Source organism: Carassius gibelio, chromosome B10, assembly GCF_023724105.1.
Source record: "Carassius gibelio isolate Cgi1373 ecotype wild population from Czech Republic chromosome B10, carGib1.2-hapl.c, whole genome shotgun sequence".
NCBI classification, from domain to species: domain Eukaryota; kingdom Metazoa; phylum Chordata; class Actinopteri; order Cypriniformes; family Cyprinidae; genus Carassius; species Carassius gibelio.
In genome coordinates, this window is record NC_068405.1 from 8,577,865 (window position 1) to 8,593,092 (window position 15,228).

Below are 15,228 nucleotides of genomic sequence, written 5' to 3' on the forward strand. Positions count from 1 at the left end.
AAGATGCTCAATATAGAATTAAAAAAAAAAATCTATATTGAGCATCTTTCTAACAGTTGTACTATATATGCTTTATTTAACTATTATTATTATTATGAGAAGTCCAACTAGAAAAAAAAATATCTAAACTGAACAGCTACACAACAACCCACAATAAAATAAAATACATTAAATGAGTTTAGGTTACATACAGTCCTTTCAAGTCATTATATACAGTTTATTTATTAAGATAATCTGTTTGAATAGATAAAAGTGTAGTTTGGGTACAAAATCAAGTAAGAAAATGTTACATCATTGCTATATTCTGCCCAAGCAAATGACCAATACTGAGAAAACATTCAACAGCAGAATACAGTGTTCTGTTGACGTAAATGAGTCAGATTCTTGTTCGGCTCAAAGGAAATTTGATGCAGAATCTTCTCCGTTTAAAAAATGTGTGTGTGGGCTTGAGTGAAGAGAGGACAGGCTCGTGAAAAAGGATGTCTCGGTGGGTTTTTTGAAACAGAACACAGGATGCGAGACCATTCCTGTGATGTGGCCTGACAGGGAATTCCTGTATGTGATGGTGATGGAATCAGTGATGGAGTCATTACTGCACACACTGACCCGTGAAGGGTCTGCCAGCTCCTCCATCAGCCTCTGATTGCTTCCTGCTTCACTCGTGCACACAGACCCAACACTGGCCCATGCATTTATACCACAGACAGAAATTAACTCAGGGCAAAAATACCAGTGTAAGTGACAAAAAAAACATCTACATACTCTTTTCAAATTATCTGTTATCTGTAATATTTGAAATATGTCAATATATCCTGTCCAGTCATCATAACCTGTAACGGTAAGATATAGAATCTGCATTTCATGACATAAAAGAGTGTTCCTTTCAAAAAGTACTCTACTGGGAATACCATAGTACTGAATTAAACATTTATATTTATACTTTTTTTTAGAAATAACAGCCAAGCTAGCACAAGAAAAAAAAAATTATATATATGAATTATATATAAATATATATACACACACACACACAAATACATTATTTAAAGGCTTTTTAAAGCACTGGAAAACATTTGAAAATATTTTTTTAAGTATTTTAAACTAATTCATTTATTTATAAAATATAAATAGCCAAGAAATAGTTTATTAATGATGCACAGCCACAGAAATAGTTAATTATTTTATTTTATTTTTTACAAAACAGACATGTGGAAGTGGGGAAAAGTGCTTACAGGCTACCTGTCATAATAAATACAAGAATGTAGAGGCCTTGTCCCCCATTCAGAACACAAGAATGGATTTCTCCACTTTAAGTTACAATTGCAGACTTTTCCCCCGGTTTCTGACCTGTACACAGCTCCTATCTGTTAGTATACAACGTGTCTGCAGCAAGTATACAACGCTCCCGCTCCCTCGTCACAGCTGAGGCATATACGGCACACATGTACGAAGAAAACAATCAAACACTGACACTTTCGTCTCCCACATAAAGTCAGGACACTGCTTAAATAAAAAAAATGTACATTTTCTTTACATGTAGTTATCTTTACATTTTACTCAAGTGCTCATTTTAGTCTCAGGTTTCCTCTTCCTTTCTGTTTTACGCACAAAATACTGTTGTCATTGATAATCCCTTCCTGATCCTTAATATTTATTTGCATTTGTTTTGTATAAAAGGAAAATTTTGATTTCAAATAATCTCGTAGTAAGATCATCGTCAGCTGTAGTCTCTGATTGCGTGATAAACCACAATGACAACAGTTATTGAAATTAATTTTTGAAAACAAAATTAGGGAAACTATCAAAGATTTAGACATCTTTTTAAACAATAGAAAATATTATTCAGCATTTTACCCGAATCTAAAAGGAGACAATGTCAAATTTTTCTATCTGCTTCCGAAAACGAAATGTTGACAAACAATTGCAGAAACAACTTGCAGTTATTTTTACAATTAAATGATGTAAGATTATTTTTAAAGTGAAATCTGTGGACAAATCAAGACTGCTGGCTTTTTAGGCCCAAGAAAACACAAATGCTTTGCATACGGGTGTTAGAACAAGAAAGAACTGAACTGTGGCATAAATTCATTTTACTGGCTTGGTACAGATTTCAATCGTGGCGTATTTCGGCAAGGAAAAAGAGAGAGGAAATTTGTCTTACCACCTGGTTCTATGCCATTTATTTCCCATCCACATCTCTTGTGCTTTTGCCTTTTTTCAATCTAAATGTTTAACACTGATGCTGGTAACTTTACATTCCTTTTGTTTGCATACAGAGTCTCCAAACGCTGAACAAGAGTCATTTTTCAGATTTTCAGAAGAGAGGACGCACCAAGAGCGCTAGTCTTTTACAGTGTGTGCTCGAGTCGTTTCTTTTTGTCCAGAAGTCCAGATCCTAGTCTTGAAGACAAAGTCCTAAATTCACAGGTCATGCATGCGGTTTTCCTTAACCCGAGAGTGACTAGATGCAGGTGAGTAAAATCCTGTCCAATGAAACCAGAGAGGAAATAGTCTCTCTCTTTGCGAGTTCAGAGGTCAAGAGCAAGAGGGACCGTCACCCTCTCCTTCAGCCAGATCTGACCTCTGGGGTCGGAGGTCAGGGGTCAGTGCGAGGCGGGGTGTTAGCGGCTGAGAGGGAGCTGGGGCAGCGTCATGGCCTGATGAGGGAGGCTCTGTGTGGTGAGCATCGAGAACGGATGACCTGCGAAACCAAAAAAACATAAACACAACATAATATTAATCTCTAGCTATATTAATTAATCGCGACGTATTATTAGTTCAGAGAACAGTAGTAAAAAACGCCACCAAACTGGTGACTACTACAACACTAAATTTGGAATAATTTAGATTTTTAAATGATTTTAAAAGAATTACATTTATTTGAACACATATACAGTGAAAGATTGTGAAATATGATTACAATTTAATTATTAAATCATTAAGACCGTCATTACTCCAGTCTTCAGTGTCACATGATCCTTCAGAAATCGATCTAATTTGTGTATTTTGACAACAGCTTAATATTTCTGTGGAAACAATGATTCCTTTGATGAATCGTAAGTACAAAAGAACAATTGATTTGAAAATAGAAATCTTTTGTAAAAAATTTATTTTCTGTCACTTTTTTATATATATTTTTTAAAATCTTACTAACTTTTAAGTTGTGCATCACAGGTTCCACCATAATATGAAGCAGCACAACTGCTTTCAACATTGATTAAACAAAGTTTCTAGAGCATCAAATCAGAATATCAGAATGATTTCTGAAGGATCATGTGACACTGAAGACTGGAGCCATGATGCTGAAAATTCAGCTTTACAGCACAGGAATAAATCACGCTTTACAATATATAACATCAGACAGTCATTCTTCTAAACTAGATCAAATATAGTTTACTGTTTTACTGTATTTTTGATCAAATAAATGCAGCCTTGGTGAGCATAAGAGACTTCTTTCAAAACCATTAAAAATCATAATTATTCTGAACTTTTGAACAGTTGTTTATATCAAAGTAAATATTTTAGATATTATTATTATTATTACTGTTAATATATTATTAGCAATAACACTCACTTTCGATGTACCCGTGCAGGGCCACCATGCGTGCTCTCTCAGGACTGCCGAAAGGGGAGTAATGCAGCTCGTCAGGCAGCGAGGGGGGCATGCGGGCCTGCGGGTGAGCTTGAGGTGGGCCGCCGTGCTGTGGAGTGTGCTTTTTATGCCTCGCTCTGCAGTTTTGAAACCAAACCTATGCAAATACAACCTACTGTCAAGACGAGCTATCTCTTTTCAAGCATTTGAATGGAATGGAAGTATTGAGGAAACATTAAGAGATTTTCGTCACCTGTATGACTCGTCTACTCAGTCCTGTCATGTCTGCCAACTTCTGCAGGGTCTGAGCGTCAGGGTTGTTGTCCTGTGCAAACTGCGCCTGCATTACCTGTGCATGCATGAGAAATGTTAACATTAGCTCATTTACTGAGGGGAAGTGCATATTTGTAAAGAATGCATACATTAAAAATAATCTAATAAGCCTATATTCAAAATAAAATAAAAATGTCATTGCAAATTATAATTATAAATTTAATTAAAATACTTTTTTATAAATGGAACACTTTGATTTTTAAAGTATATTTGAAACATCAGGCCTTTGTATATGGCTAATAAAGTATGATGTATTAAGAATATTGAGCTCAAACTTAAGGAGGAAAAAAACTCTGTAATTTGCAATTTTGTGCAGTGTTACAATATGTATATGGCCAAAAATTCTCATATATTATAATGTAAATCAGTGATCTTTATAACAGGCTACTTACATAAAATGGATATCAATTTTCACTCTATATCGGCCAAATAAAGATGATATTAAAATGCTAAGTTTGATGATCAAAGCTCTGTAGTTTCATAACGTATAATGCAATGTAATACAATGATGATTGAGAGATGAACAAATAAATGTACCACAAAAACATAACCACATTGTGTTTGATCATCTTACCTGCAGCTGTTCTGCAGTGAAGGACGTTCGAGCCCTTTTGGCTGGTTTTGGTTGACTGTCCTGTTCTGATGGCACCGCCCCCTCCAGAGTGAGTCCGCTTCCTGCGTAAAAACCCGGGAAAAGTGGTTAGAAACTCTTTTCAGATCACCCGAGACTTAAAGCGAAATGCATCTTGAAAAACACACGTACCGCTCTCAGCAGCCCGTTTCAGGTTCTCCACCATTGTGTCGTAATGGATCCGACAAAGTACTTTCTCCTCCACCAGCCCGAACTCCTCGCCTGTGGACAGCTGCCGTTTGCAGGAGAAGCAGGCGAAGCAGGCCAGATGGTAGGCATTGCCTCTGGCTCGCCGTACCCAGTCGCTGGCGTAGATCTGCCGGCCACAGCGGGCACACTTTGTACCAAACCTACTGTGAGACAGAGAAGAGCTTGGGCATCAATACTTATCCCATAAACAATAAAACATGTTACACATGTGCTTAGTATTAAGCTAGTGTAATGATAAAAGCATTTGTGCTGTTTGCTTCTTGTTCTGAATTCAGTTTAACAGCGAAGCAGGTATTTTGTTTCTCCATGGCAGAAGACAGAATACAGATAAGCTGAACCGTGTCCAAAAGATAACTGCTGAACGTGTCAGACACGGCTGTAAAACTCTCAGCACAAACAAACCACCAGTAATTCTCTGAGCCGCAGGTCGACAGGAAATGTCTGCTGATAAACTGTGCTGATAGGATCCATAAACTCTTGATTTTATCCAACAAAGTGCGTAATGCATGTAAGATTGTCTATTTTTAAACCACTTCCACTGTTTCTTTTGTGAAAAGGGCTTGAGATATGGTTAATATGCATATGTAAATTAATAAAGGGAGGGAGTTGATAAATTACCTTGTTTAATATATATGACATATAATATTATTATAAATTAATATAAATATTAATTTTAATTATATACACACACACATACATATATATATATATATATATTGTTTAATATGTTATATATTATATAATAATAAACTATATAACTATTTAAATAAATGAAAAAAACATTAGAATAATTAGTTTATAGTGTATATTACTTTGTTTAATATTTATGGTAACATTATTAAACAATATATTTTACTTACACTATAGTAAGTGAAAAATAAAATGTAAAAATATAATTAGTTATAACCATAAATACAATTATTACAATTTATTATATTATTACATATTACAATTATTACAATTTATTATAGTTAATATATATATATAGTTAGTTATAGTTTATAAAATTAAAGCATTTTTAAAAATAGAATTTTCTGGAAATAAATAATCTGAAACAGCTTACTTTACATATAACTGGATCATTTATCTTTTTTTTTTTAAGTGTATCTGTCTGTCTATTTGATAATTTATTTATTTTTTCTACAATTTATTCACTGACTTTACTACAGAATGTGCCATTCACCATTCGTCATAAAGTGATTTGCGAATGCGATTGGTTCTCTCATTAATTTGCATATTACTTTGTGATTCAGTTTTTTATCTGTTCAATTATATCTAATTATATAATACACTACAAAGTTGATGCAGAAATGGAGTTAAGATGCTGCATGTTATTGATGTTACTGCTGACATCACGTTAATCATCACATTTTCCGCCAACTGTGAGTTGTAAACTACATACGTAATCCATATTTACTTCAGCCCTGCGTTTCCAGCAGCCGTATGGCCGTGTAGCTGCTCATAGCACCTCTTCTGTTATCCTGGGATCAACAGGACTCTGTAAACAACCCTGCGGCGATACAAGCCAACAGCGAGGACTGCTAAAATTAAGTGTTATTTTGACTGGACGGGGCTGACCGTGCCGGTTTTTTTTTTCTTGACCCAGACATCACATTTGGTTGACCAAAGAGGGTTCCAGTGTTGAGAGGACTAGAAGAGACTAATGCTCTGCAGATGGCCAGGCACGGCCCTTCTTTGGCCTGAATCTGAGCCCCCCTCCACCTCTACACCTCTGTCATTGGGAGCCCTTGTGTAAACAAAGTGTCACACACAACCTCCTCCAACTGCAAAGAAACACAGGGATATCAAGATAGCCATGTTTCCCCTGTATACGCTACTGAAGAATGATGACACCGGCCCCGAAAGTCCCACAGTGGGGCCCTCAGGGCGTTCATCCACTGGAAATGACATCATAGCCCACCAGGGAGCCCCACGGGGACCAGGAAACTTGGACCGGCACTTTGTGTGTATGTATAATAATTTGTCTCTGCCAATCGGCACTTGAGCAGGATGAGTCAAGGAGCGAAAACAAACCTGAATCAAAAACCTTCCAAAATATTTACAGTCCACTTATGTGCAAAGTATCGACACATAAAACACACCTCACGTATTAATGCCTGCAAAAAGCATTCAAAGGGCTTTCTGTGTACACTGCACACCATATTCTTACAGCATCGCTCCAGACAAAGAATACAACGTTTGAGTAATGATGCATTTCAGACGTGTGTTTAGAGGAGAAACATTGTGGAACGGAGCCGTAATCTGTCATGGCAGTTCATTTACCGCAAAACCTTTCAAAAAAAGCCATGAAGATCTTAAGGGGGTTTTGTTTTTGTTCAGATTTGCCGCACATCTGATTGTGCGTTGTTGTGCTTATTCTGGATTTATTTCTGTCCTGCAGTTCATAACTCGCCGGGGAAAATTCCTGCAGCCGCAAAGCGTTTCCCTCAGCGCCCGAGAAATTCACCTTTGGCTGGAAAAGAGAAGCTTGTGGAAGAACAAATTCGGTAGATTAAATTTGATATACTCTCGGAGTGTTATAATCTGGGGGAAATCTCCCTCTCCGAGACTGCTGAGACAGACAGAGTTTGCTACGGTGAGCATCGCTTTTACTTGTGCTCATGGTGGTTTTTAAAAACCTGAATCAAGAGTTTTTAATTTTGGTATGTAACCAAAACTCGTCTCATTCCATTGATTGTGCAACAGGCATAAATAATACCAAAATGATCTTAAAACTTTTCGAGGTGTGCTTTACCATTCTTTAGCACTTGCATCATCAAAACCTCATGGACAATAAATTGTCTGCGAAACATGCTGGTCTTTTGTCAGCCAAATCTAGAAAGCATAATAGAGACTTAAATGAATTTTAAGATATTTTTAAGAATGGGTCTGACCAAACAGTTTCTGGTAGCCATTGACTTCCACTGTATTTTTTCATATTAAAGTCAGTGGCTACCATGGACTGTTTGGTTATCAACATTCTTCAAAATATCCTCTTTAATTTTCAGTATTTAAAGAAATTTTTGCAGGTCCCATTTTCACAGTTGAAAGTGCTTACTTCTATACTATATAGTATGCGATAAAACATTACATGAAAGAAGTAGTACATCCAAATGTATAGTATGTGATTTGTTTGCTTTTTTGCATTAATTTGTGTACTACACTGTGATTAATCCAAAACTGTGTGATTTTTTTCTTCTGTAGAACACTAAAGAAGATATTTAGAAGAATGTGTCTAAGCAAACACTTGCTGGTACCTATTGACACATTATTTTTTTTTCATACTATGAAAGTCAATGGCTACCATCAACAGTTTGGCTATCAAGATTCTTCAGGATTTTGTGTTCAACAGAAGAAAGAAATTCATACAGTTCCCTTCAGCCCATTCGGAAATTCATACTATTATATATGTGAAAAACAGTAGTAGTTCGTCCAAATTTATAGTATTCAAAAATAGGCGAAAAGTAACTGGATGAAGTAGTTCTTCCACCAAGTTTGTGGATTGCACATTTGATGACTCTTAACTATCCCATGAGGCCTCAGGACAGGATTTGTGGATGGCAGTGACCACATGACAACACGTCAGATGTAGTACATCCGAACTGTATTCATGCTACACATTTATTCTATATTAAACATACTTTTTATAGTCACAAAGTATAAAACAGAATGTAGTACCTACTAGACAATATGCAATTTCGGACAATTTAACAACACCTTAGCACCCATCCACAGAAAAAAATATTATCCTATTTATTTTTTATTCTCAAACATACCCATATGTTGAAGCAATTTTCCTGTTAACCAGAAAAAAAACATCTAATTTTGTCATCGTAATTTCAGTCACTCATATAATCTCCCTCAGTCTCCAGCAAGTTATGAGTTACACGCGCTCTGTTTACTTCTGTTTGCATTTAAACACAAGAAGTCCTGTACACGCATATGGACATTACAGTACGTCATCTCCTCCAAATCTAGCGATCGCAGCTCCACACAAACCCACTCGGGTAACCGCCTTACTCCATCACCCTGTCCTTATCCTTTGGTTCCTCTGATTAACAGCCTCCTCTGACTTCCTGTGTGGCCTGATGCTCGTGCCTTTGTGGCTGTTTCTTTTTAGTGTAGGTACAGTCTCCGCTCTGACCCTTACCGCCAGATCTGCCCCCCCTCGCACACACAGCAAACCCACTTTGATTTCCTGTAATTACACTCTATTAGAGCAGCTGTCAATCTGGCCCAGATGAGAGACCAACACAACTCAAACATATCTCCTTATATTTCGTTTCCTATTTTTGCAAGAAATCAATGGAGATCGTTTTCCTTTCAGGCATATGATGGCCATCTTATATTAGTGTTGTGCAGCACCAGGGAAACAATCCAGAGACAAACATGGCATTGCGTTCATAAACTTGTGCCACAGGTCCACCAGTCTACTTATTATATCGATGGACAAAGGAAACAAATAACTGACATCTTAACTTGAAACAAGTTTATGCATAAAATTGTCCAGTTGCATAAATATACACTCTTTAAAATGAAGGTTACAAAATGGGTTTTTGCAGCAATGCCATAAAATAAAAATGTTTGGTTCCTCAAAGAACCTATCAGCGAACAGTTCTTAAAAGAAACATTTTTTTAAATCTAAATAACCTTTTTCCACTATAAAGACTCTTTTGTGGAATGGAAAGATTCCATGAATGTTAAAGGTTCTTTATGGAACCATCGATGCCAATAAAAAAACTTAAGAGCGTGGAGATTAATGTACAGAATTAGTTTCAAGCAATTATGTCAAATGCTTCGCTCCACTAACTACTAGCAGTTATGATCTCAATCGCTTTATATGAAATATATATATATATATATATATATATATAAATAAAAGGATACCAAAACTAAGACTAAAAAAAGGTGAAATCTGCTTATACTAAGACCCACTTGTATTTGCAGTACTTCAGATCACTGAACTTAACTCTATTATGTCTCTTTTTCAAGGCAAACGTGGGTCAATCAGTATTTCGTTTCCGGTGATGTTCCTGTGATATCAAAAAATGTTAACCGTATATCTGATTATGTTTCCTGATTATCTCAGATATCTGATATCTCAATCTGAGGCTGAATTTGATGCTAAAACCAACATAAACCCCCAAGGTTGATGTTTTGGCATACAGAACTTCAGAGGAGCAAAAAAAAAAAAGAAAAAAAAATACATTAACATTTTATATTAATGAAATAAAATGCTGCCTTAATGTTTTTCAGTAAAATACAATTGTATATGTTTATAAAGCTATTTTAAACATCAGAAAAATTGGATACTTTAATTTGCATTTATTTTATTCATCTGAATGTAACTTTTATATATATATATATATATATATATATATATATATATATATATATATATATATATATATATATATATATATAAATTTTCTACAAGCTGCAAATCACATGAAAATCACACTTTAAGTTTTAAGGTCAGTTTCAAAGAAATGTGAATAGTGTTTGCATATTTAATGCCAATAAAATAATACACATTAAACCACTTGGAAGAATTTGTAAAGCCCTTGTCCTTTTTGTTTTACCGCCATCAGTCATCATTTTGTCATTTCAGATTTCTACTAAACCACAACTCGCCATTTTCATAATACAATCTATAACATAATCCCCTATAAAGTCTATTTTGTGTAGTTTTTTGCATTCCTTTCAGTTTCCTTTTTGTAATCACTTGTGGATAAACAGCCTGAGAGATCCCGATGCCCTAGACTCAACACAACCAGTGACGATCAAGGCATTGATGCACCATCTCATAGAGCATCTCTTCAGATTATTGGCCTTAACGTAGAAAACAAACCCTCTCCTGCAACACAGCATTGACTTTAGAGGGGCCAGTCATTCACATTGACGGGCAATAAGCAGGGAAAGCTGGCCAATATCACAGTGCCATTCACAAGCCTCGCTGAGTGCTCTGCAATCATGCCATATCACAGCCCTTCTAGCCTCAATGCAATCTCACAGCTTCCCTGTCGGCTCTCCCTCACTCCATCAGCATATTACTGCATCTTGATACTACTGAGATTGAATTATGTAACTTGTGTTTGATTTCTAACACTATTCAGTCGCATACAAGGAAATACTGGCAAATGTAACTCTACTAATAATCAAGTAATCAAGTACTATTTAGACCTCTCATTACTATTGACAACATCTTATGTGGACATAAAAATGTTTTCTTTTTATTGTTTTTGCATAATCCAATGCAGACAGCCAAAAAGAAAAAAAAGTGCTTCATGTGTAACAATCTAATCAATTAAAGCATTATAAAATATTTACTTACAATAGGCCTAAGCTACAACCGTTATTTTGGTCTCAGATCAATTGTTTGTGTGTTTTACTATTATAATATAAAACGCAGTTCTAATGGAGTTTTAGAGAAGACAAGTATAAAGCTTTCTAACTGATGAATAATTTAGCTACAAATACGAAATACTTCTAATAAATTGAAGGTTATGAATATCACGTTTGATGATATTTTAAATGATCGGCCTTTTTCAGAGATTGCATTACTAGAAAATCAACTAAATTACAAACGGCGTATTGCATAATTATATGTATTTGCTGTGGTAAGAATGAGATCGCTACTTTTTTTTAAGAAAGCGTATTTTAACAATAAACCCAAACGCAACACTCACGCAGCGCTTTTTCAACCAAAAGTTAATAATTAAGCAGAATTTCGTTAATATGCACTCCTGATATTTCTGAGGACAGAAAGTGAAAACTTACCCTACCTGAAATAATCCATTTTACAGAAGATTTCCTTATTTTTGATGTAGCAGCTGTTGTGTTGACGTAATGACGTCCTGCAGACGGAGCACTCCAGACACCTCACGTGCCAGATCAGATTATTAACCTGTAACAAACACAACAGCCCATATGAAAATACAGTAATAATAATAATAATGGAAAATAATGAAATTAGCATATTCCTTGAAAAAAGCATTTCATAATATTTGACATGCATAGTTTTGTTAAATGGAATGTCAACGTGCATTAAAATTAATAATCGAAACGCACACACGTGTTTCTATATGAACAGTCTCAAAATGACTGCCATATATAATCACATTAATATAACAGGCTACTAAATACAATTTTTTGTTTATAATTAAAGGTATGATTTAAAATGTGATTTTTGTAAATATTTGTGAATATTTCATTTGAATTTCGCTGTGTATAAAGGTGTTTAAATATAGCTAAATCTAGATGCAAGCATATTACGTAGCCTATTTTGTTGAATTTTAAGCAAAAAGAAAAAGTATATTTAAACACTGTTAATCAATGTAATAATTGTATAAATGTATAATTATTGATAATTCAAATTACTGAGATTTGGGATTTTAAATTATGATTATAAACATGTTATCTGTGGAACATTTACGACACACACAAGGTGCATCTTAGAAATATTTATTTAAACATTCTGTCTATAAAATAAAAATAATAAGTGTAGGCCTAATTATATTCCCTGACTCTCAGATCCCAGGAGCTGAGGAAAAGGGAAATGCACAGAAAGCGGTCTAAGTTCGTTCATCCTGACTAAATTGTAATAAACTCACGCACTTTTTTATTAGTTTCCGCAAAAGAGCAAAACACGACAGTCTGAGAGCTCGCGCTCCACTGATCCTCACGCGCAACACACGCACTTCCTGAAAAACAAGCAGGCCGAGAGCACAGCGATACTGTCAACATCTGCACTAAAAACGCCTAGTCATTTTTAGAAAGCAAAATAGCCTACAGACAACTTCTTTGTCGAAAAATCAACATCTAGGCTATATCATAGATTTAAAAAATCGAAATAATTTGTATCCATGTTATACTTTATTGTATGATGCATGTGTAAAAACAGCAAAATCGAAATGAACTTCTTTAACCGTTCACATTATTATAATATGCTCCTCTGACCAAACCACAACACATGCACACATGACAGAAACCTGAACCCAGTCTATTCTATCGAAGCTGCCATGCATTTTTCCGAAATATGACTGGTTAATAACGTGTCTGCTTCTGACCAGTTTGTCCTCAGCAAATAAATAAAACAAAAAATAGAATTTTTTGGATAAAGTACAATTTAAAAAAAAATGCGTTGTTTTTCTTTTTTGAATAGTCCTATTTCTTTATAGGCTACATGAGGACTCTGAGACCCAAAACATAGGTATCCTCATATAGCCTAACATTTATTGAAGCGTTTCATCAATTTGGTTTAGAATCAGTTATCACAGAATTAGGAAAGTTACAAATGTTAATCATTTAGTTGATCACTTTGAGAAGCCTATATTTTCCTATCTATTAAACTAGCCGCGGTGTGTCAGATCCCAAACATGATAGTTAATAGGCTACAAATAATAACTAATATTAAACAATGTGAAATAATTATAAAAGCAACAATAAGACACAGCACAGACTAGCTACTAAATAGTTCCAACTATTGCGCAAATGCTTTGCAAAAGTCAGTCAAACGCTCCACTCCAAAGGACAGTATTATCTAGCAGAGTCAGTTGACAGGTCACACACAGACACAAGCTCGCGCCTCGCACCTTGAGCAGGTATCTGTCCAGGATCTCGAGGCCGCAGCTCGCGCATACGTTCTTCCCGGTGGACGGCACGGAGGAGGCGCTGGAGGTGGGCGAGCAGACGGACGGCGTCGAGGGCGGACTGGGCGACGAGCGGGGCTCCTCTTTCTCCATAGCAGACCTGTGAGATTCTCCGTCAGACTGGGACTGCGAGAGGAAACAGCGCGATAAACATCACACTCGGGAAAGAATGAGGTTCAGAAGGTGGACAGGAATTTTCTGTTTAATAAAAAAATTAAAAAAATCTAAACGGAACACTTTAACAGCAAGCAGTGATTTGCTGCACTCTTTAACCAACATTTCTATTTATTTCAACTTAAATAGAAATAAAGTGGTTTTCTAACATTTGGAAATTCAGTGAAATACTGATGATATAAAAGCGGTTTACAAATCCAAGTTGGAATAATCTACAAAATTGCATTAGGCTTCACCAGTAAAGATTATGTTATGTCAGAAGGCCTTTCAGCAAAATTAAAACTGTGAGCTAGCAGAGACGCATGAAGGCGCATTATGGCTCGTCGCGCGCACTCACCATCGCGCGACCGTGTTGTCCGTCCACGCAGCGCGATGCTCCCGGTGTGCTGTGCGAGTCTGGAGAGATCACCTACAACACATTCACGCCACAGTGCTCCATGTCAGGCATGCTCAAGCTCTATATATTCATCCAAAAAACAATAAAAACGCTTTAAACGGTGCATTGAGGGCCTCGCAACAAAAAGCCGTTTTAATGAAGCGATTTCAATTTGGATTGAATTTTTTCCCCACACTTAACCCGTGCCTCTTCCCATAATCGTGTTTCCACGCAATCCAGGCAGCTGAAAAAAATAAACTACCTGCAATTACAAATAGCTTGAAATGCTCGCGATAAGAGGACCCTAGAGTGTCAATTTCAACTGCCAATCAGAGGAAGCAACGGGCTACCCAAAGAATTGCAAATTTGATTTTTAATGGCAGTAATTAAAATCTAATTTTTCCTCTGCAGACTTGGCATGTGAAGAGGATGGACCGCGAATCACAATGTTCAGAATAGATCCTGCTTCTCATGACATCACTCCAAGGTGAAGATGTTACAGGCTGCTGGAGATGATACAGAGGACTTTCACGTCGAGCAACATGTTGACTGCTTCTCCAGTGAAACCAAGTTTTTCTTCCCATGCAATTAAATGGATAATAATAATAAGCACGACTGCATCCACACTTGAATAGGACACGATAAAAGTCTTACCCGTTTTGAGGGAATTCCGTCGGATAGAAACTGATTTCCCTCTGATAGAGGGGCCAAAGCCTCATTTTTCCAATACATTTGACGGCTTAACCTTCTCTTTCGATATCTTCAAATTGCTTCAAGCTTTTTCTGTTAAAGATTCGTTTTCCCATGCGGTCAAATTCGGTGCAATATGAACACAGCTCGCAGTTTCCTTCAGTACAGTCAGTCGGTAAACTAACATAAACGTCTGAAGCAAGTTTCGTGATGGTCAGTAAAGCTGCAGCAGACGCGCGAGCGCGAGCGGTTCGTCGGGACGCCTTATTTACAACCGTTTGCTGGATATTTCCTACTTTTTCCCTCTTTTGGGACGCAGTTGCTTGAGTACAGGAAGTGGAGAAAATTGAGGGGCTGGCAGGTTTCGCTCCTGCTCTCCTCATAGGCAGTCAGAGCACAGCCTACCTTCTGAAAGTTCACAGATCAGATCAGAGGGAGGGAAGAGATGTGGCCTGGGTGTGCAGCGACATTTTGTGATGCTGAAATCTTGCATGATGTTTGGCTTTTAATTGTCGGACAAATTGGCGATTAGAAATGATATTCGACAACCGAAAGTCAATATTTAGCCAGGGCT

The 15,228-nt window shown here is 36.4% G+C and overlaps 1 protein-coding gene across 2 annotated transcripts; it reads right to left on the reverse strand.

Annotated features, from left to right (window-relative positions):
• Positions 1-1,168: 1,168 nt before the first annotated feature.
• Positions 1,169-15,074, reverse strand: lhx6a (LIM homeobox 6a). 2 transcript variants are annotated; one of them, XM_052567775.1, is made up of 9 exons: positions 14,619-15,074; positions 13,926-13,997; positions 13,358-13,540; positions 11,549-11,670; positions 4,686-4,906; positions 4,497-4,597; positions 3,843-3,938; positions 3,572-3,746; positions 1,169-2,698 (listed from the first exon to the last, which is right to left on the reverse strand). In XM_052567775.1, the coding sequence occupies exons 1-9, from the start codon at positions 14,694-14,696 to the stop codon at positions 2,619-2,621; spliced, it is 1,128 nt and encodes a 375-aa protein (XP_052423735.1). In that variant the 5' UTR covers positions 14,697-15,074; the 3' UTR covers positions 1,169-2,618. The 2 variants fall into 2 exon arrangements, with proteins under 2 accessions (XP_052423735.1, XP_052423736.1); XM_052567776.1 differs by lacking the exon at positions 13,926-13,997.
• Positions 15,075-15,228: the final 154 nt, after the last annotated feature.